Source organism: Zonotrichia leucophrys, chromosome 2 (genome assembly GCF_028769735.1).
Source record: "Zonotrichia leucophrys gambelii isolate GWCS_2022_RI chromosome 2, RI_Zleu_2.0, whole genome shotgun sequence".
NCBI lineage: Eukaryota > Metazoa > Chordata > Aves > Passeriformes > Passerellidae > Zonotrichia > Zonotrichia leucophrys.
The window spans coordinates 58,274,275-58,298,586 of record NC_088171.1 but is presented as its reverse complement, the minus strand read 5'-3'; the positions used below and the strand labels follow the sequence as shown (position 1 = coordinate 58,298,586).

At 35.5% G+C, this 24,312-nt stretch overlaps 1 protein-coding gene across 3 annotated transcripts in view; it reads right to left on the bottom strand.

The window, feature by feature from the left end:
• SLC12A7 (solute carrier family 12 member 7) overlaps window positions 1-24,312 on the bottom strand; it is an 83,032-nt gene that overhangs the window by 37,490 nt on the left and 21,230 nt on the right. For 2 of the 3 annotated variants that reach the window (XM_064705093.1, XM_064705095.1), the window contains exons 4-11: window positions 22,238-22,384; window positions 21,454-21,508; window positions 19,399-19,529; window positions 17,063-17,304; window positions 14,619-14,830; window positions 10,330-10,497; window positions 8,856-8,954; window positions 8,135-8,192 (exon numbers count right to left, since the gene is read on the bottom strand). In XM_064705093.1, the coding sequence (XP_064561163.1) occupies window positions 8,135-8,192; window positions 8,856-8,954; window positions 10,330-10,497; window positions 14,619-14,830; window positions 17,063-17,304; window positions 19,399-19,529; window positions 21,454-21,508; window positions 22,238-22,384 (1,112 nt within the window). The remainder of the gene's footprint in view (window positions 1-8,134; window positions 8,193-8,855; window positions 8,955-10,329; window positions 10,498-14,618; window positions 14,831-17,062; window positions 17,305-19,398; window positions 19,530-21,453; window positions 21,509-22,237; window positions 22,385-24,312) is intronic. The other variant, XM_064705094.1, reaches the window with a different exon arrangement.

Genomic DNA, 24,312 nt, shown 5'->3' with positions numbered 1-24,312 from the left:
TCTCGTCCTCCACTCTTCCTGGCAGGGCTCCCAGGAAAGCTTGTTGCTGTGGCAACAATACTGCCAAGAGCTTGGAGCTTCTTGGCAGGGTTCCTGGGACAGCTGATTGCTGTGACAACACTACCTGTTCTTTTGTATCAGACACAGGAGTGATGAGAGGGAAAAACAAAATACAGTCTAAATCAGAGGTAAACCTTACATTTCAACTACCTAATTGGTCTAATATTAATCAAAATTTAGAAAAATATTTGGATTCAAATAAACAACTCCTTGCCTTACCTGTAAAATGTGATCGTAATGATGTAAATCCACAATATTAAACTCTCATGATATAAAAGAACTCCATCAAGCTTTGAAAGAAAGTGGGTTTTCTTCTCTTCATTTTAATAATGTGTTGAAAAGCATATTTAAATCTTATGACTTAGTCCCTGCTAATTGTTGAAATGTGGCTTCCCTGATCTTAACCAATTCACAATATCTTTTATGAGAATTACAATGGAAAAGACTTCTTAATAAATTGATTGAAAAATAAGAAAATTCGCCTTATGAGAATATAGATATTACCTAAATGGCAGGTGATCCACCTTTCCATAGACCAGAAAATCAGGTGGTGGAATTTCCTCAGCCTGTACTCACAGATATTAAAGATGCTGCTTGAAAAGCTTTGTTTTCAGTTGAGCCAGCTGGTACCTATGTAAATGCTTAAACTACTATCAGACAAGGTGAATTAGAATCCTTTGGTTCTTTCCTAGATAGATTAACCCAACCTGTCGAAAAACAATGTCCAGATGAAAAAGCTCATTCCTGTATTATTGAAAACCTTGCTTTTGTCAACGCTCGTGAAGAATGTAGAAAAATTATTTTAACTTTACCTGATCAGCCTCCAACTGTAACACAGATGCTAACAGCTTGCAATAAGCTCACCTCTGCACAGCATCTTGCTAATGTGCAAGTTAATGATTTTGGAAAGTAGATTGCCGAAGTTCAAGAAAAGTTTGGAAAAACATTGGGAGATAGTTTGGCAAAATCTTTGGGAGAAAATTTGGGACAACAAATGGAAAAGTTTGAAAAGGCCTTAAAAGCAGAAACAAAAATTTTTTAAAAATCTGTTGGTACTGTACAGCTGGACTCTGATAAAAAGGCTTGTTGCTTTGCTTGTGGCAAACTAGGACACATGAAAAAGGATTGTCCTACAAAAACAATCCAACCTAAACAACTTTCTATTTACCATCAATGTCAGAAAGGGAAGCATCTTGTTAAGTACTGTCACTCTCAATTTGACAATGGTGGCAAACCTTTGTCATTAAACCCAAAAGAGCGCAGATTACCACCGCGCCTCGGCACAAGTAGTGGTACCTCCTTACAGTCAATTACCCAGTCAAATGGTATCGGTACCTCAATAATTGGTCCCTCAGTCAACCACTCCTCAAATGGTCCCAGCCCAATACCCTCACGTACAAGGTTTGAATTGGCCTCCTGAAAATTGATACATCTTTTAAATAATTTTTGTGACGAAAGCATTTCTACTGGAATTATCAGGTTTTTTTCAACAAAGATAAGATTTTTGATTCTTGGCAAAGCCAACAACAAAATTTTTGGACTTTCAGTCCTTCTAGCTGTTGTGTCAGTAAATTGTAATGAATATCTCAGGTCCTGAAGTCTTTTGGGTGCAATGTTTAGACCGTAACCAACCAAAATTAACTTGCAGCCTGACTCACCAAAACAATTTATATTACAGGCACACCAGATACTAGTGCAGATGCCACTGTAATTTCTCACATGTTTTGGCCCAGTGATTGGGATTTGGTAGCTCCTGCAGGTTCCTTCACAGGGATTGGAGGTGCTACTGTGAGTTTGCAAAGTGCATCCATGGATAACATTACAGGTTCTGAAGGAATTACAGTGACAGTACGTCCTTTTGTTGTTCAGAAGCCTCTCACTGTCTGGAGGATAGATGTCCTGTCCCAACGGGGAGCAAAACTGGAAGTGGGCCTGTGATGGAAACCTTGTCGCAACCTCTCACTTTAAAGCTGAACTGGAAAACTGATCATCCTAAATGGATTGATCAATGGCCTTTAACAGAGAAAAAATTAAATATTCTTAAAAGATTGGTAAAGGAACAATTACAGCAAGGTCCCATCACACCCATGACCAGTCCCTGGAATTGACCAGTATTCATCATCCACAAGAAGACATCGGACTCCTGGAGGTTGCTTCATCACCTGAAGATCAATGAAGTGACTGAAGACATGAGACCTCTTCAACCTGGACTTCCTTCTTTATCAGTGATCCAAAAACACTGGCCTCTCACTGTCATTGATTTAAAGGACTTTTTTTCCACATCTCACTTCATCTTGATGATGTTCCAAGACTGCCTTTTCAGTTCCAGTCATCAGTTGAAGAGAAGCCATGCAGAGATACCACTGGAAATCATTGCCTCAAGGAATGAAGAATTCGTCTATAATTTGCCAATATTTTGTTGCACAAGCTTTGCTTCCAGTTCAACAGAAGCATCCAAGATCCATGATTCTACATTACATGGATGATTTTCTCATCGCAGCTCCAACACAGATGGAGATGGAGCGAACATGTGCTAGTGTTGTTGCTGAAATCCAAAATGCTGGACTTGAAATTCCTATAACCAAAATCCAAGAAGTTCCACTCTGGAAGTATCTGGGATGGAAGATGACTGAAAAAACAATTACACCACAGAAGATACAGCTCTGATGTCACCAACCTACAATATTTACAACTGCTTTGAGGACAAATCAATTGGGTCAGGCCAGTTTTGGGAATTACCAATGATGAACTGGGTCCAATTTTTAATTTATTGAGAGGAAGCTGCAACATCAACTCTCCTAGAACTCTAACACCTGAAGTTCGTGCAGCCCTTGACAAGGTCATGGAAGCTCTCCAAAGACAACAACCTCATTGGTGTATTCCACAAAAGCCTTTCTTTTTTTCAATTTTAAAAGAAAAAAATGCAACTTTTTGGTCTCATTTTTCAATGCGACCCTTCACTGAGAGATCCTTTGTTGATAATAGAATGGGTTTTTCTTCCCTATAGGTTTCCAAAGACTATTTTTACAGTTTTAGAGATGATAGCACAAATTGTAATTAAGACGAGAACAAGATTTTAAGTCTAGCAGGTCAAGAATTTGCAGCTATCTATTTACCACTGAAAAAATATTATCTTGAGTGGGCAGTGCAAAATTCTGATGATTTGCAGTATGCATTTTTAAACTTCCCAGGTATTTGTGCTGTTCATTACCTGGCGCACAAATTATTGCAGGTAAAATTGAGTTTTAAAGAGAAACCTATGTTAAGTGAAGAACCTTTAAATGCAATAATCTTTCTTCACTGATGGATTGGGCAAAAGTCACAAATCAGTCGTAACTTGATTGAACCAAACAAATAAAACTTGGGAATCAGATATTCAAACAGTAGAAAGATCTCCTCAGATTTTTGAACTTGTCACTGTGGTTAGGGCTTTTCAGCTATTTCTACAACAGTTTAATTGAATCACAGATTCTGCTTATGTTGCTAATGTGGTTAAAAGAATAGAAGGATCAGTTTTAAAGGATATTAGTAATGACACTTTACATCATTGCCTTTCATGTCTTTATACAACTCTGCAATATAGAACTAACCCATATTTTGTTTCTCACATCAGGGCTCATTCTTTACTTCCTGATTTTTAGCGGAAGGAAATGCGAGAGCAGGCAAACTGACAGTGGTTATTTCAAACATTTTGCCAAACATTTTTGACCAAGCAAAACTCAGTCATGCCTTTTTTCACCAAAATGCACATGCTCTTGTGGAATGTTTCAAATTTCCAAAAGTCAAGCTAAAGCTATTATCAGTACTTGCCCTGACTGTCAGTTTAAGCAGCCTTCTGTTTCTATAGGAGTGGTCAACCCACAAAGTTTGCAAAGCCTGCAGTTATGGCAAACGGATATCACTAAATACCCTTCCTTTGGTAAATTTAAAACTATTCATGTTTCAGTGGACACATTCCCTGGTGCAGTTTTTGCTTCTCTTCACACAGGTGAAACAGGTAATACCTGTCACCATTTTTTTCAAGCTTTTACTTCATCGGGTGTACCCAAGAAGTAAAAACCGACAACGGCACTGCATAAATATCTCAAAAATAGGCCATGTTTTTAAAGGATTGGGGTGTTTGTCAAATCTTTGGTACTCCTCATTCTCCCACAAGTCAAGCAATTATTGAGAGGGCACAACAGACATTAAAATGCATTCTTGATCAAGAGAAGGGGGCAGTAGAGGTCACACCACAGATGAGGTTGGACAAACTTTATATGTTTTAAATTTTTTAAACAGCTTTGTTCCAGAACCCAATCCACCAATTTTTAGGCATTTTTCAAATAACACACAGGTGAAACTGAAAGAAAATCCCCCCATTTTAATTAGAAACCCTGAGACAGGACAAATTGAAGGTCCTTTCCAATTAATTACTTGAGGCAAAGGGTATGCTTCTGTCTCTACAGGTGCAGGAATTAAGTGGGTCCCAGTGAAAAACGTCAAGCTGTACTGCACCCCAGAACGTGTTGACGAGTTCAAGACCGTAGAAGCAAGTACACAGACATGAGCCAAACAGAGACATTTCAGGTCATGCCTGATGTTCCCTGAACATTGGTGGAACCTGCAAACTCTGATTTTGTGCTGTTTATAAATGTGTCAATTGTTGGTTTCATAGAGCTAATTTTTGGCAAAAGTGTGGGTTTTGTTTTATTATGTTGTAGATTCCCTCTTTTGGCTTTTCAAAGGTGAAATTTTATTTCAAGGTCAAAAGCAAAGTTTTAAAATTGATATGTATGGAAGGATTTTTTGTCAAAAATTAGTTCACAAAAAGGATAGAGTGAAATCAAGTGATACGCTGGTGTTTGTTGGTTTTAATTGTTTCTTGTAGTGCATATTTACCTGTAGAACAACCACAAACAAATGTTTGGGTGACCTTAGCCAAGGCAGCACACTCAGATACCATATGTTTGCCTAACTCAGAACGAGAAAAGCCTTTCTCAACCTGTCTGGTCAGTGTGCCAGTAAAGGATTTGCCCTTGATCAAAAAGCAATTTAATAGTAAGCCTAGCGAAACTGACAATGGGAGCAATCCTGTATTGAATTGGAACATTTGGACCAAAGAACTTCCCAAAACAGTATCTGAACCTCAAGAATTAGAAATCCTTGGTTCTTTAACAATGGATTTCTGCCTTACATTTACAGCTAATGATCAGCGAGAAGGTGATCCTCCAAAGTACAATGTCACTCCCCATTATTTTGCATAGAGAAATTCAAGTTTTTGGTGTAATTATTCAAACAGTTGGGATGTGCTTTTCAAGGCTGACCAATATCCATGACAATTACCAAAAAGATATTGGTTCATTTGTGGAGATAGGGCTTGGCAGAGCATTCCATCACGCCTTGAAGGTGGCCCATGTAGCATTGGTATGCTCACTGTGATAGCACCTACTGCTAAAGTAGTCATTAAGAAGAAACATAGGGGAAAAAGATCTACTCATCACTATGATGAGAATCGTAAGAGTGATTTCATGCCTTGGAATGCTGCAAAAAGTGTTTCAGCAGGTTTGTTTTTATCCCAACTGGCTTCAGCAATGGTATTGAAACAATTAAATTGGGTTGGATGTTGGCTGAGTAAACAAATGAATGCCACATCCACTGCAATCAGTGGTATGCTGACAGATGATAACTGTGTTAGGCATGCTACACTTCAAAACGGAGGAGCAATTGATTTTCTTTTACTGGTACATGGACATGGTTGGAGGAATTTGAAGGATTGTGTTGTATGAACCTGTCTGATCATTCTGAATCCACCCACAAAAGCATAAAAAAGTTGATAGATTTAACAGCTCAAATTAAAGAAGATGGTGGGTCATGGTTAGATGATTTGTACAAAGAATGGAGCTTTGCACCTTGGCTGACGGAACTTTGTAAAATAGGTCTATATGTGTTGGGTGTTTTAGTGGTGATACTAGTAGTGATATCTTGCATACTTTGGTGTGGGTGACAAATGATGGACAAAACTATCAAAGAAGTTTTTAAAATACAAGAGAAAGAGGTAGGAAATGGATTTGCAGAGAGTTCTCAAAATCTTACAGAGATAGTGGATGAAGGTACAGACATGGAGGAAAGTTTTAAATTAAGACCTTGGAACTGGAGAGACTTTTTTGAACAATGACTTGTTATCACACATGACTTATGCCCTTTGAACTGACTAGACTTTCACAGCATTAAAATTGCTGTGTTGTAATATAGCAATGCTTGATGTGAGCAAAAAAAAAGCTTTAAGTAAGTAATAAGCAGATATATTATGGTAAAGACACGAAACACAAAATAGTTAATAAACAACACGGTTATGAAGGTTTCTTTTTAGTTGAACCGAGAGGACGAATTGTGGGAATCCGTCAAATCAGAGGGTTTTGGGAAAGCTGCAAAAGACAGGCCTCAGAGACAGCAGAACTACAATTAAAGCTAAGCAGTAGCTGTAAGATTTGTCAGCAGAAAAATTATATAAGAAGTAGAAAAGTAAGGACAAATAGAACAATGGTCTGTCTATTAGTGCTTGTCTAGAATAAGTCTCTAAGCTGCAGAAAAGTATATCTAGCAAGATATTAGGAAGTTCTAAGCTTAGTAATGGAGCTCTGTGCATTGTGTTTTAAGGCTTTCAAGCAGATACTGTATTTGAAATAAGCAAGCATTGTTTTAACCAAAGGTACGTGTGCTTATAGTGGCTGGATAGAACTACTGCCAGTATGCTTTTGCTTTGTGTGATTGGTTAAAATACTTTTAAAGTAAGTTGTAACATTAAGTTCTTTGTCTGCTGTCTGGGATGTGAGCTGCTGGCATCTTCCCATTGTCATAACCGTGTAATGAGACTGATGCTGGAAAATACAACAGCTTGAGACGCGTTCCTTAGCAGTCCCGTTCTGTTTGTGATTTGTACATAGATCCCTGGCTGGCAATACTACTAACCAATTGGAGTCACACAAGAGGTCTGTAACACTGTATAAAAAGGAGTTACGTGAATAAAGAAATGGCTTTTCCATCATGAAGAAAATGGAATCTGCATGATTTATTCCTGTAGGATTACACTGGTCTTCTAGACCACAAGGGCATACCACTGGTCCAATACAGCACCCTAGGGGACACCACTAGTTACAGGCGTCCAACTAGACTCTGCCACTGATCATGACCCTCTGGGATTTGCCAGTCAGACACTTCTCAATCCACCTCACTGTCCACAGTTCTTGATTTTTCCTATGAGGATGCTGTGAGAGAGTGTCAAAAGCCTTTCATGGACTCCCTGCTGCTTCTTGTATTAGTTTGATTAGAATCCAGCTTTAACTGATGGTTATCCTTCTAGACTTATGAAATAAGTTGTCTCAACATCAGCTTCACCACCTTTTAAACAATACCCCAATGACACTGTTCGATCATCATAAGCAAACATGGGCCTCAGCAGGAAAGAGAACCAGATACCAGCAAGAAAACAATTGTGAAACAACTTCTCCTAATGGAGAAATTGATCAAAATATGGAGATTCTCTTCATACTTGTGTCCATCACATTTATTCCCTTCATAATATGCCTTAAATTTGTCAGGCAACTACATGGTTGAAAATAGATATGACTCCTGATGTACTACTCAAATTTTAAAACAAAAAATAGTCTATTGAAAATTATGGGTCTGATGGTGCACTGCAGTCTTCTTACAAACTCCCCTTGTCATGTAACTGTCAAATCTTAAAATTTGTTCCTCAAAAACCTATTACTTCTCTCAAAGTAATATCCCCTTATCCACATCCATCAGCTCTGCAAATACTAATTATGATTTTCTTTATCAAGAACATTTCATTAGGCTGGTTCAACTTCATCTTAGATTCTGCTTCTGCTTCTTGAAGGCATTCAGTCTAATAACCTGACCAGTTTTTGCAGCCATCTCAGTTTAACAGACACACTTTCCCTCCAGTTTTAAACTATGTGAAAGAAATATATACCACACAGATATTTCACACAAGAGCCTATTAATAAGTCCTATTAATATAACATATAATTACATATACTCTGTGTAATATTAGAAGCTGAATATTACTTACTTATCTCTTAATATTACACCTTCTATACAGGCGCCAAACAACACTATACAGGAGAGATCTGTTACTGAGACTGAAGGAAGATTACTCTCTAAAAAATCACACAGAAGAAATCCCATCTTTTTTCATCAAGGTATGAAATTAAAATCTCCATGACAATGCAGCTTGTGTGTGTGTTTGCTGGTTGCTTTTTTATTTGTTTTTTTTTAGTTCTTCCCTGCCATGATCTTTTAGTTTATGTTGTTTATAACTGTATGTCACAGTGATTTGTGAAGTAGTGGAAGTAGCCAGTTCATATAGCATGCAATAAAATAGGCATTTTTTCATACAAATAAACAAAGACTTGTGTACTGTAGGTTTTGAAGAACCGACAACTACTATTACTGGTGTTTTTGGTTTAAGATCTGGTTATACTGAGTATGACAGCAATCTGCCAACAGAAGCCTAATGCTAAAAGCCGTCAGATCACTTGACTAGAACCATCAATTACATATTGGAATTTGAAGCACTAGTAGAATATATATATTTGTTCATAAAATTTGACATATTTTCATAATATTTATAAATAATACTGGTAGTTTAGACAAATATAAAATATTTCTTTTCAGTTTAGATTTCATTCATTTCCTACTCAGGAAACTAATGATTTTCCAGTGAAAAACCTGGTATACCTACAGAATCTACAGAATGTAGACTAAGAAAAAAGTCACAGTATAAAGGATACAAATAAAAGATGTAGTTGAAATAGCCAAAATTGTTCCAGTAGGAATAGATTTCTGAGCATCCTTTAGATCTCCAGATCTATTTGAACCTGCCATAATACCTTAAAAAAAGACAAAATTTATGTCATAAAACCACTTAATAATAACTAATAAAATAAGAACATCTAATTTTAAGCCAAATTTAACTCGAAGATTACCAATGGAGCAGGCTACAGAAGCATATTACAATCCTGCACAAATCCTCAATTTATAACTTCATTTTATTCAGAAATCTGTGTTATTACCCACTTGAGTAAGCAAATCCTACAAAGGTCAGTAAAAAGACAGATTAAAAAAATATTTTTCAAGTATTACATCAGAATCATTCTTGAAGTGAAGAAATACAAGGAGTAGAAATTTTGCTACTTGGAATGGATGTTACAAATTCATAGGGACTTGGCAATTTTAGCCAGTATGACCTAACACACTAACTTTCTACTAAACAGACCATCATAATAACGAGCAAATGTAAACAAGCAAATCAATAAACTAACAAATAAAACCTTAGAAGCAAAAAAGAAAGGAGCAGGCAAGAAAAAGAATGGTTAGAAAAATCACATGTACGCATGCCTGTAAATCTAAAAAGAGAACGGAATTATTTTGTAGCACATACAGTGACGGGGGGAAAGAAACCTATACAATAACTAATTCTGCCATCTCTCCTAGAATTGACCTGACCACTGGAAGCAAAAATATGGAAGCTAATATCAAGATGTTCCAGTGCAAAAACATTGTCAAACTCCATGGAATAAAACAGTAACCATGGGTTCAGATATGATGAAATGTTGGTAAGAGTCTGAAGTAAAGAAATGGGAGCAGTGGGGTTCAAGCAGTGAATAAAAAGATTATTCCACTTCATAATAAACTACCAAACAGTGCTGCAACTTCTTATTGGAGTTCTATTCTGTTACTTGACATTACAATTACTTCAGTTGGGACTTTTGAAGAAAAACATGTCTGTTGTTTCATTCAAGCATGAGCTGAGGAAAATGAAATACAACTAGGCTAGGCTTGACAAAAAAAGTCTACACAGGTAATGTGGCAAAATATTGGACATGTGAACAAATCCCAGGCAGTTATCCAGGCAGCTTGGACACTGGAAGAATCATTTTAATATTAAACTGTTCTCTCAAGTCTTTGAAGATTAAAGTGTTATAAATGCACCTTACTTGGAATAAACATTTAGTAACACATGAGGGTTTTGCTTTCTTTATAGAAATGGCCCTTAAACAGATTTCTTGTTTAAGTCCTATAAAGTCCAAAAGTCACTAGCCATGACCAATGTCTCCCTAGCATCAGAAGGTACATAACCTCAGACACAGAAACTTGCAACAGCATGAGTCACCCATAAGATTGATGAAAATGAAAAAATTTACATGAATTTTTTTCCCCAGATACAAGTACACATCCTCATGCAAGAAAAATAGTTGTGTCTACCTGTCACAGATGGGAAATAAATCCCTACAAGCATTGTGAAGTAGGTCATGATGTCTGTAAAAACATAAGGAAGTCCACCCATTTTTGATTCTTCTGATCCAGCAATTGATGGCTGATCTTTTTTCTCAACTATTGATCCTTTTTCTGAATAGGCACTCCAGAGGTTATCTACAAGGTGGGGGAAAAAACAAAATCAGTGTCACCTCTCTGTTTCAGGATATCAATTAGTGAGAATGCAACAATCCTAGGAATCAGATGCCTTTTTCTTACACAAAAATCATAACATTTCCCATTATGATTAATACCAGTTGTAACAGGTATTATGTAACTCCAGTCCATGCTAGTAAAAATGGTGTAGTGTGAGACGTGTACTGCAAAATTTTCCCTTCCTCTAAAGCAAAATATAATTATAGAATTAAATTCTAATGTATTTGTAGAATGTACACTTACATTGCACAGGCACACAGATGTTCTATTGGGAAAAAATAAGGAAATTTATCTCCAGGTTCAAGGAATCTTAGTATATACTAATCCTTCTTGTTCTTGTATTTTGAGGAGCAGTATGAAAAAGAAATGCTACTTAACAGTAATTTGAGTTCTTTGACACCTCCTGTACAGAAGAATCCTGCATAACAGTTCAGGATTCAGCTGTTAATGGCAAAAGATTTCCATATGGTGACAAAAGCAGCATAACCAGACTCTAGAAGATCACTGGTAAGCAAAGAAACCCCAGCAGAATATGGTTCAAATTCCCCAGCAAACTAATCACATTTGTTTGAAGAGTGACAGGTCAAAGAGTAAATTTTGAGAGCTTACATTTGCAGAAAACACTGGTTGTGTACTTTGATAAGACTGTGAGAACAGACCACACTGATTTTTATTTGAAAATGAGACAAGTTGTCCTATTATTTGTGAGAAAACAAAGTAGATACTCTTCTGACCTGTCAAGAAGGCAAAGGATTTTGCAGCAAGGAAATAAATAATTCCCATGGACTGCCAGGATGATCGAATAGCCAATTTTCAGACATCCTGAACAACTCTAGGGAATTCCAGTACAGTATTCTAAGCCTTTATAATAGCAAAAAGTAACCTTGAGCACAATAGAAGATGGACTTTGAACCAAGTGGCCAAAGAGAGGGTACTCATACTCATATTAAAAAAAATCTTACAATCAGTAACCATATATGGAAGTATGCATGAGAAGCAGAAGAGAAAGCAGAGCAAAGATCAAAAATAAGTATTATGTGCTAAGGAATGCTATGTGTATTACTACAATCAAATGAAGAGGAGTTACAGACTGATCTAGAGATCAGACTGAAGCCGTAAGAAGTTAATGAAACAAAAGAATTTTAAATTTCTGGAATTTTAGCAGAGATGAGTGATGTAAAATAAGACTAGATCTCCAAATTGGCATCTATCTGCCCCCTGTGAAACATAAGAAGAAAATCAAAACATCAGTTTGAATTGCCAATCAAAAGCACTTAAATTCTTAATAAGCACTCAACAGTTTGTGTCCTTTATTCAGCATGACACAGGACTGACAATGACCTGAGCACTGCAATGCATACAACTAAACTGTGGAACTGTGCATGCCAGCACATGGGTAAAATCAGCTTAGATATTCTGTTGAATAGAAATCACTTTCCCTTTCCATAAGATGTCACACAGAGCTTTCCTATGCTCATTTTCCCAAACGTGATAATCCAAGTGGACTTGAAAGTTAGGGTGAGAAAAAAGAATAACTTTTCAGAAGAGTCCAGACATTTGGTCCTTCTAGGACCATTCCTTGATTGCTAAGGCTCCTCTAGCAGCTGACATTTAGGGTACATACACAAGAACAGGTACAGTGTATCAGACCAACATGCTACCACCATCAGAACAATGTTGATAAAGCTAGTAGCCGAACTGCATAATTTCTGTTAGTGTTATAGGCCTATTTAGTCAGCCACTTTCAGAATGATTTATTATTGTCAGGACAACACTCACAGAAGGGATGAATACTTATTCTATATGAGTGCCCAATAAATGGTGTGAGGACTTAGCACACTTCCTGAGACAATCATGGCATCTGAATATTCCCAGTCACAGCTCAAGAAACTTTAATGTCCAGAGCCTGCAGCTTCAAAGTCGTCACACAAGGCAGAAAATTCATCAAGTGAAAGAAAATTCTCCTTGAGAAATCTCTGCCACGAAAGCTCAAGCTTATGCTAGATATCAGAATGTGTGCTCACACTCAGCAAGTAAGACACCTTCTTTTAGCATTAGGTGTAACTAGGATAGTGAAATGCATTGTTATGGAATAGCTCTTGTTCAGAGAAATGTTAATCAGTGAACAGAAGCAGAGCACATATTTTCAAAAGCAGGAAAAGCAGTACTCAGCCTGAAATCTCCAAGAACACTGAAATACCTGAGGTTGACATGAAATAGTATTGATACCCAAGGACAAATGGAAGGCCATTTCTTTAATTTAAAAGTGTTTCAGGGAGACACAGAAACTAAGGACTCATGAGTGGCATATCTACAGGAACAGTCAATAGCAACAATAGCAGTTGATAGAGGCAATAAACAGGGAAGTTATTTTTTGTTTCTGACAAAACTTAATAGTTATTCACAGTTTTCTTTAGTTTTGAAAAACTGGGGAAACCTCAACTCAGCTTTTGCAAAAGAAAATTGTCAGAAGTATTCAAATTCCTTGAGGTAAACATAAATGAAGGCAATCCACTTGAATCAGTCCGTCTATATTGCCCATGTTATTAAAATATTTCTCACCCAAGGAATCTACGCGAGACATTGGATAAGAGGAAATCTCCTCATATGGATTTAAAAAAAAAACAGTTCAAAGACAGAAAACAACAGGTAAAAGAAAATGGAAGTACAGCTTTGTAAAGAAGAACAGCCACCAGGAAACTTCTATAAGAAATGACCATCAGATGTAACCAGTGCTATCCAGTACACTCAAATAGCCCAAAAATAGGAGCTAGTACCAAGATGAGAGCCTGCTGGCAATTCTCAGTTAATTCAAAGTTGTAGAAGGAAAAACAGCTGCAAGGAACTTGAAAAAAACAAAACAAAAATGTATCAGATTCCATGAGTAAACATCATGGAATTGATGAAATCCACTACAGGTAAGCAAAGAGCAGTGAATAGTGGAAAGCGTGTCGCTGACAATGAGCTTTCAGCAGACTCCTGGTCTTTAGAGATCTTAACATTATGTGAGAATAAATTAGCAAAATATATTTTTATACAGGATTGCTTGTTGAATGAAACACTAAACAGTGAATGGAATAAAGGAAAAAAATAGTACTCAGCTGGAAACCTCCAAAAAGCAAAAGAACAATTTAAATCTTACAGGGTAGCAAAAAATTGTGACATACAGCTAACTTGTGAGCTGAGGCAGGAAGTACAAAATTATTAATGAAAAATTGTAGATGTGCATATGATAAATCATAAAATTCAGAGAATAAACTCTAAGTTACATTTCTTGCAACAAGCAAATAATTTCATTTTTTTATTGAGTAAATTATTTTTTAATAGCCACAAATTTTGATTCAGAGAAGTATCTTTTAATGTATTTGTACACTTTATATGTGATATTTTCAACTGGAGTACTGTTGTAGCAGTGACTGTCTAATGTGCCTATGTAGCATATTTATATAAATCAAACTTTATTTTAAGGAAAGGCAAAGCAGAGGTATCAGAGTATCCATTTAATTCCCAGAGACATTATTTGTGTGTGTACAATACAAATTATTACACATTTAAGATGAATACTATGACTTGATGCAATCTGAATTCCAAGCTGCCACAACCATACAGATCTGTAAAGAGAATAAAATCTATACATTGTAGACTGCTCTTCCCTAATTCAATCACTAACTTTTACACATTGGACAATCCAGAACTTCACTCTCATTGCACCACCTGTGAAGTGGAAACAAGTTCCCTCTCAGTAGAGTTTGAAAATATATTAATGAACGGCTTATTGAAATGTGTGTTTGGCATACACATTTAAAAAAAAAGCTGTGATGAGCACTTTATCACCTTTTTGATTGAGCAATGGCTTTTGAAAGAGTACCTATAAAACTCCAATTACCCCCAAATTAAAGCACTTGATACTAAGATTCTAAAACCAGGTTCTTTTATAGGAAGAAGCATGCTCAAGGTAGTAATCTTTCACACAGACTAGGGGTAAAGAAACAGTAACAGACTAGACCGCTATCTTACTGACCAGCCATTGGCCAAATTAATAATGTCTAAAAACTTTTAAGTCACTGTGCCTTCCAACTTACCAGTTAGAACTCCACTCGTTATTCCTGGAATTCCTTGAATTTCTGTTACATTATTGAGACTAAAGTAGTCATCACATGTAGCATTAAGCAAAGAACTATCACAGAACAGCAGCCACAAAGGGGTAGTCTTTGTTTCATTATTGCTTTCAGTAAACTTGGCACAGACATCAAAGCTGCGTTTTGACAATGTACGGTTTCCAAGGAGACAGATACTATAAAAAAGAAAAATAAAGTCAGTGTTCCTTCAACACAAGGCTGTGAATGATGCCATTTTTTGTCCATTAGACTTCTTCAGAAACCTGTTATTTACACTATCTACCTTAAGGCCTATACTACATCTACTAAAACAGTATATAGTTTCTACATCTAAAACTATCATCAATAGTCTTTAAAATATGGATCAAATATTTCTTCTTTATGGTAAAGCATAATCAATTTAAGCAGCTTGACTACTACATAACAGCAATTATGATGCATTCAGCCCTACAAGAAAGAAGTAAAATTAAGAAATACTTTATAAACTTAATTAAAAGATGAGTCTGATGAAGAAAATATAAAAGTGTGTTTAAACAAGTAAACCATTCTCTTCCTTTTCAAGCAACTGAAAAGTTTAGATGATCCTCAAAAACAATTACAATCCAAAAAGTAGGAAATAAGCTAGGAAGATTAAACAGCCAAATATGACAACAGTGATGGGAGTACAAATTAAAGAATCATGTATTGGGAAGGAATTTTTTTTTCAGGAATGAAAGAGAAAAGTCTGAACAGCTGTCAGAAGGAAATTCCTATCAGCAGAGTACATTAAGGATCTAGGTATATTTCTTTGTTAAACTATACAAAAGATGTTTAAGATTCCAGGCTTGCTTAAAAATTGAATTATATAGATCTTTGAAGACAAAAGAAGGAGCATCAAATATAAAATGAGGGTTAGGCAGATACACCAGCACAGCTTCAAGGTATTGCATCTCACAAAATTTGAGCAGATTTAACAGAAAACTGTTGCTTAAAGAGATCATCTTGTCACTTGCCTTGCTAAGTTTTCTTTTTAATTGCTACTGATTTGATGACTCAATAGCAGCAGGGTCAAATAATACAAGCAATGGAAACTTCTTTCAGTTTGATTCAACTGGGAAATCTTGAGGTAAACTATTTTACCACCTACACAATGGACAAACTTAATGGAAATTAGTGATATCAACCTAACTAACCAGCTAAGTGGAAGTTGTTTTGTTTGGGTTTTTTAACGACCATCATCAGATCAGTCTTACCATTACACAAGACCCTACTTAAGTTTCTCATTTTGAGGCAGACTCTAAATGTAAACCATTATATTTAGTGGAAAATAAACTCTTTATATTTTCCCCCAATACAATAATATTACAGTAGCGGCCACATATAAAGCCTCCAGGAACTTGGTAATGAGTCTCACCTATGCTACATATCCACATAAACTCTCTTTTACTTATACAGGTCACAAAAAGATATTACTATTGCCCCGCTGGAAGTTAGTGTAAGAAACATAAGTTTTATTCAGATATAGGTCAAAGTTTTACATATTACACGGAAAACAATGCTACAGAACAATCCACAAGTACTGCTCTAATGGTCAATTAGAGCAGTAATTACCAACACTTCAAAGTAATATTGAATTTGTAACAATCATACAGCAAAAGATAACTCTTACTATGAAGTGCCACACAAGACTGAAGGTATCAGCCTATTCTGATCATGTCTTAAGCAATTTAACTTTGTTTCATCTTTCAACAGAAAAATATGCATAAAAATGCAACTCATATAACTGGGTAAAGTAAATTGCAGCTAATAACTGGAGTGAAGAAGTAACTCCTATTGAGCTAAGAATTAAGCACATCAAGGACCTTGAAAAGCAATGTGTCATGTATAACAATAACATTTTATTTTATTAATGGGACTGCCTTCACAAACACAAGTGAATTTAAACACTTCAATGTGTCATTTTTAAGTAGGGAGAAATGGAAGTTTCTAAAATTTCTTCATAACACAGAAAGTTTAAATTTATGGGTTTTTTATAACAATGCTTAATAGCGACAATGGTTTCTTGACCTTTTTACTTTATCCTACAGGTTTTTAGTTAAAATCTTTAGATAAAGCAGTACATTTACCATCAGCAAAACACACCTTCTTGCTCCTTGGGTATGGATGAAATAACAGCCAAATTTTAAGCACCAAAGAACATTTTCTAGAGTTACCATATCTTATGAAAAATGAGAGAAATATTCAGATATGTGAATATTTCTCAGAATATCAAATGACCACATTGGTATTTAAACTACAGAAAGCTACCACTGAAAGCAATTTGTTTGTATTTTGAAATTTAGCTTAAAACATGAAATGATTACAGTAGCTATTCCCTCCACACACTTTTTTTCTTTTAAATAACCCACACAAGTCAATATTGCACTTACGGAAAGTCAGGTGGATCAAAAGCAGTCTTAATAACTCCAGCATATATGGCAATGATGGAAAGAATCACACATGCAAGGAAGACCAGTGCAAGCTTGTTGACATACTTTACTCCCACAAAAACTACTATGGCCATCAGAATGACAATACACGTTCCATAGACTCTCATGTTGTTCAGCATAGCCTCTGTTTCTTCACCAGCATCTGCCACTTTAAATATAGCAGCACTTGGAGAAATATAGGTCTGCAAGAGATATGGTGAACTATCATACATGTAATAATGAACATTTTATTAAATCATTTACTTGAACTATAAAATCTAACCTTCTATACCAGTTTTGCTTTCACAAATGAGTTTAGCCATATAATTTGGGCATCGAGAAACTCTAGAGATGAAGGAAGGAAAAGGGTGAGGGTAAAGAAAAACAAGGATTAAGAATAGGATACAACTTTTGCTCCAGCTTCTTATCTCCTGTTAAAGATCTTCCACTCCTCTAATTCATGTGTCTGCCAAATGGGGAAAACAGCTAAGGAATTTGGTGGTGGAAGGAAGTAGACCACGAAAAAAATAAAAGAAAAAACCCACACCATAAACAGGACTTCCATTGATTGAAACAAAATATGAAGAAACAAACAAAAGTATAATAAACTAAATTTTTTTTCAGTATTATAGACCCTATATAATACTTCATAAAATTTTAATCTAAAGTTGCAAGAGCACAATTTACAATTATTGTGAAGACGTTTAGTCATGTGCTAAACCAGACAGACATTTCCAACTACTACAATTTCAAACAAGATTCTCTCACAGATCTCTCTTTCTTAAATTTTGGTGTGCTTTACCTGAAAAGAAGTTGAAAACTGTTAATAGCATTTATACTGACAAATGTGTGTGAGAAGACAAACTGATCTAGTTCTAAGACATTCACGTACTACACTACACAACAATATCTATATGCCTTCTTCTAGCACCCCTAAAAACACCCCTCTCTGTTCAGCTACCAGGGCTTGAATATTAGGGCTTGAGGCAACTCCCGTCCTTCAAAAAAACTGCTCAAATGACTATTTTTCAATAATATAATTTCTAAAGGCAGGAAGAAACTTTGAAAAGGAGACTGACATGATGCATTCATAAGCAAAATCCAAAAATAGACATAGACAATCATTTACCAGAATTTTCTTAAATTAAATTTAAGTTTAGTAAATTACTATTTACTAGAATGCTAGAAGATATGAAAATTGTCACATCATCATGGAAGAAAAAGGAAGCAAACTAAAAAAAAATTATTACAGATAAAGTATATATTGTTAAAAAACCCTACACTGTGACATTGCAGAAGTTTCAGGCTCTCTATGGAGGTACTCCAGAAGATTTTCTTGTGGATTTTGTTGCCCTGCTGTTCAAAGTCTTGCCAGGGAAAACCATAGGCAGATGACTGATTTCTGTTTCTCCAAATAATCCATGCCCCAATGAAAGAAAAAGCAATACTCACGCCTTGTGGCTATGTCAGGGGTCTATTCTGAGGTCTTTGACAGATACCCTGGACAGCATTTTACTTCAAATTCTGTAGCTAGATCCTGTACATTTTTATTAGCAACACAAACCCAGCATGACCCTCTAATAGGGAGAACAGTGCACCAAATTCAATTCACAATAGAACATGTGCTTGTGTTACTGCTATAGATCAGACAAGCCAGATCAGATCACACAAGCAAGCATTTGTGACTACTATCTCTAATTTTAATATAAAAAAACCCCTGGATTTGATTACATGGATCATAGTAAGTAACAAGAAAGAATTTTTAAGTATCTTCTGTGCATATATTTAGTTTCTGATTTGATGACCAATTATTGGCACCTCCTGAATGAACAAAGACATAGTAGCCAGGCCACTGCCACACAGGCAGAATTCCACAGCATCTTTGCAAATAGATGAAAATTCAAAGCCAGTAGTTCGGAAATGAGGAAGTGTGATAGATTATTATTGCCTCATCACAGATATGCCCTTCATGATTTCCACAACTTTTCATTAAGCAGCAGTGAGAACCCCGCTAATGCTTTCCACCTATTATTTGGAAAGAGAATATTTCTGCTTGGTTCACAAATTATATAAAATAAACATACATCAAATAGCATTTAATTAATTTTTGTATTACTGATAAGAATTTAACTTCCTCAAATAATCATAAGTAAGAATAAATATCAACACCCTAAAATGTAGTATCAAGACATTAATGATCACCAAACTAGAATGCATTTTAGACCATTAAGAAAATTCATCAGCAATATCCTGAAACAGCCCAAATACATTTAGTCTTAATAAAGACTAGTACTTACCAATAAAATTTCAATGGTACCAAGAATGTACATTGCTCCTGCAAAAGTTGTACCCAAGTAGAAACAAAGTCCCACTGCTCCACCAAACTCTGGCCCTAAAGATCTTGAAATCATGTAGTAAGAGCCTCCAGCTGTGAATTTAACAAAACAAAACAAACCCAAAAAAAGCAAACAAAAAAAAAACCCAAAGAAATCAAACAAAACACTTCCAGTACTTCAGATAAGGGATGGCAGTAGAGAGCAGAAATTTGAATCATTCAGTCAACATAATCAAGATAACCACTGCATGTTCCTCCACTGACATACTCATGACAAGACTGTAACCAATGTCTATACCATCTAGATAGTTAGAATGCACATTTGAAGATTAATATCCCCATATGCATTGTCTGTAGAATAGAAAGCGAAGACCAAAGAAAGAAGAGTCCACATATAAAAAATTCACTTTTAGCCTGAGTTCTTCAATTCTTCTCACTCTTACTTCCTATATGTATGCATCATCTTTCTTTAAGTCATAAACTACACCACCACCATCCTATTTCCATTGCACTATTTGCCTTTTAATAAGGCTCTAAATTTCAAGCTCATCTCTTTCTTTTGGAATGTCAACCAACTACCTCAAGGCAAACTCTTCTCTCTGGTTCCCTCTCCATCTACTCTTAAATTAATGATTTTTGTCCTGCTTGTGGGAAGAAAGAGACAGAGGAAAGATGTGTGCAATTTTAAATAACATATATCAATGTGATGAGTCTAAAGCTGTTTTTCATAGAATCACTAAATTTGGAAAAGACTTCCAAGATCATTAATTCCTATCATTGATCCAACACTACTGAGTCCACCACTACACGCTGTCCCTAAGCACCACACCTCCTTGTTTTGTGAACACTTCCAAAGATGGTGATTCCACCATTCACCTGGGCAGTCTGTTCCACAGACTTCAGTGTTTTCAATCTGAATGAATGAGGAACAAAGAAAGGTATTATGATGCATCACCAATCCTTTTACTAAATATAATGAATGCTCTTGCATATAAAAGCAAAATAAAGGACTCCGCTGCTCAGGTCTCCTTCAGTTCTGGGTTCTTATCTGTGCTTCCTGCCTTCTCCATATATTCAGGACTAAGAAACTGGCACCAACAACAAAAAAAATGAAAATTAAGACCTGTCTTATGTAAGAACTGCAGGCTTCAAAGTCTGTGAGAAATGTTAAACAAAACCATTAAAATGAACTTTAAAAATATGAGAATAGAGCAGAACATTTTAGTTATCTGCGCACTGATTTGAATAACTCAGTTTTATTATAAAACATGAGTATTTTAAACAAAATTGTCTATTGATTTTTTATTTCATATAGGGTACTGAATCCATGAAATACAATTATAATACAATTACTCGACATCCTTCACAAATTATAGCTTTTACTATTATTATAGCCCAACAACTTCATTTTAAGTTCAGAGTTCATACCATATCTGAGTTCTATCAATTATTGTGCAGAGAAACTAAAAAGGGTAAGAGCTTCAAGAGCTAATTGATTTTGCAACTAAAAAAACAATCTTTTACTTTATGAAGCCGAATCAATTTATCAATCTATCCTGAAAATTTGAGATGGGCAGAACCTAGAGTGTTTATGCAGAAAAATATTTTTGCCATGAGACCAGTTACTATTCTTGCAGAAAACAAGACAACTAACTCCAGGGTTTAGCTGGAATGTAGGAAAATTCAGGAGAGAGAAAAGTAGTACCCTTATTTGTAAAGAAATTTGCTTTGTGTGAAGACCAGTCTCCATTAATTCAATTTATAACATCTTATCTTTGATTAAAATAGGATCAAATGACTGATGACAAAGATGTGCTGCAGATTGTAATTCCCAGAAGACCCAGTCTTAAAGACTGCATCTCACATTAAAAAGTTATTTATAAAATCAATTGAAAGAAAAAATGCATTTGATACAAAAGCATTACTTCTGATATTTGAGAATGATAAGAATTTCTTATCCCAGATTTAAACTTCCATTATTTAAGAATTTGCCATGTAAGATAAAATTCTTCATTACCTGGAACTACGCCATTTGTTGCTATAGCACTCATTGAAATTGCAGTTAGCATAGTCTGTGGAAAGATGAAATAGAGAAAATTTAAAATACCAGACTTTTGGAGGGTTTTTTTTTAAAGATTGGGCAAAACAGTAATCAAATGTAACTAGATTTTTTTTCACCCCAAGATGTTTAATTTGAGATATTCATGCAACTCAAGTACTCAAGTTTTCAGGCAGAAGATTTAGTTAACTTACACTTGACATAGTCTTTAAAGAACTGCAAGAATATAGGCTATTGCATATACTTAAAATAGTGTGTTCATTATTTCAATGTAAAAAGTAGTGAAAACTAATTGTAACATTATTATGACAACATCTAGTAAAGATCTCATATTCTAAAAAATTACTTTATAGATTCAATGCTGTGGAGTTTGATCTGTAGTTTATTATTCAGTTTGTTCTGAAGTTGAAAAAAGCAGAACACTTCAGATCTCTAAGTTAATAATGAAATATTTGCTAAAGGCTGATTTAATAAAACTCATATAAAACTTTAAAAAAAGCTTACTTTGATCAACTCAAAAGAATGTCCGTACGGGTTAGACTGACACGGGACACCCACTGCTTATATATACAACCCATTTCTCTCAATTGAACCACACTGGTTAAATACCAGTACAATTTTACCAGTATGATTAAATATGGTTATTTTTTCCCTGATACTCATACATTAGAAGGTGTCAGTACTCTTTCAACAGAGGATTTAGACAGGAGTTTAAAAAAGAAATAAAATAAGGTTAACTTACACAAGCACAACACATGAACACAATGATGAAAGACTCAAGAACTCCAGCTGTTCCTACAATCCATGTTAAACGCAGAAAAAGGATAACTCCCAAGATGTTTTGCAAACAGGGAAGATATACGCCAATAAAGGTGCCCATTTGTGGACCCTGGAAACAAAGAGAGAACATCAATTCAATTCCTTTGCACTACAAAATTTAAATATATAAACACTTTATTCCACAAACACTTATCACAAATGGTCCATGAACAAATGCCAAGTGAAAATGAATGGTAGCTTCAGAGTGTCCAGCTTTGCAAATATTCATGTGCTACTAATAAAGAAAAATTCCTGAAAAAAGAGAAAACTATTTGTGATAACAAACTCTCATGTTCCACAGCAATTAGGACGACACCTTGATAGGGACAGGATGGCCCTTTATCTGTTGATCATAACACTTTACAAACTTTTTCTGAAATACCACTTACAGGATAAAGTTACAGGTTAAACATAAATTACTGCCATAATCAAAATATTATTTATATTCTGCAAAAAGTTGATCACAAATTGCCACAAAGCTGGCACAAAATATTATATTCAATAGTAATTTTAATTTTAAAAAAAGACAAAGTATTAAGACAGAGCGTGAAGTAATGCAGAGCTGACTACAATTTCTTTTTTTCAAAAACTGCAAAACCTGTCACAACATAGTATATGTGTACTTTTTATTTGCTAGTGATCATCATAGGTCAAGACATACACAAAAGCATTCAGGTTTCATCGCTAAAGTTTCAGTCGTCTACACTTATGAAGAGAAAACAGGCTTTGAAATAATCTAGTTAAAATCAACAGTTATACACAGTAGCTTTCCAGTTACACAAGATAGTCTTAAATCACAACTTGGGCTGTGAAAAATGGCAATTGATTTAAGTTATCAAAATTATTAAGAAAACACTAAATTTCCAACATTGTTTCCATGTTTCCAATGGAAACAATAAATTTCCAATTCCATTCTATGGAATTCCACTAAATTCCATAGAATGCCATTTAGACTGCATTTTTTATTTTTAGCATCTTGGGCGATATCCATGTGCAGCATCAGCTCCACTGTCTCAATCACACCATTAAAATGCTACTCTGACAGGCTACTACTTAACTATCACAATTTCAGAAATGAAATTAAGACACATACATAAAAATTGTGTTATCAGGACACCACATGGAGCACAAACAAGACCAAGTGCAAGCAAAGACATGATGTTCATTTGTTCATAGTCAGTTCCAGAGGGAGTAATATGGTGCTGCATTGACAAAAACCTCTACACAGCAGCTGAAGAGACAAAGGGGTTCACAGTAAAGAAAGTGTGAGATGATCAGTGTTACTTTTCTCACATCTGAAGTTTATCTTCAAATGAGATGAAACAAATATAGATCAAGCACAACTATACAAACAGAAAGAAAGCACACCCATGAACAAATGCAGGATAAGGAAAAAGTTAAACAAACAGCTGGACTTTATCTCTGACCCTTGCCCACTGTCCTGGTACCAACTTCCACTCAAAGCTCTATTCCAATCAAATGAGCTGCTGTTCTAAGCTTATTTTCAAATGTATTTTTATCTCTGTCTTTTCTGCTCATTTTCCTTTTTCTCATTCTCATGTACTTCTCTTCATAGCTCAGCATATAAATTCAGTAGCAGGACCCCTTCTCCTACGCAAAGACAGGTGACTACCAGCACTGTCTCTTCCCAGCATCCACCTTTATTTTCTTAGTTTCAGTCACCATGTTCACCATGCAGCTCATCATTCTTCCCTTACCCATACGTTCTTATTCTCTGTCAGGTCACATGCTTTATTCCAAGCTTTCTCCTTCAAAATCAGCCTCTGCTAACAGAGGGATCAATCCAACATGCCACTGCAGACTCCAACTATTGCATACATTCCACTTCTACAGACACAGATACACATTTTGGGTATCCAGCAGACAGACAAGCCTTGATGGATTCAGCTCACTTCTAGCAAGTGTGTTTAGCAATGTGTCACACAGAGCATATGATTTCCCCTCCCCCAAGTACAATATTTTTGATGTTTGCGACAA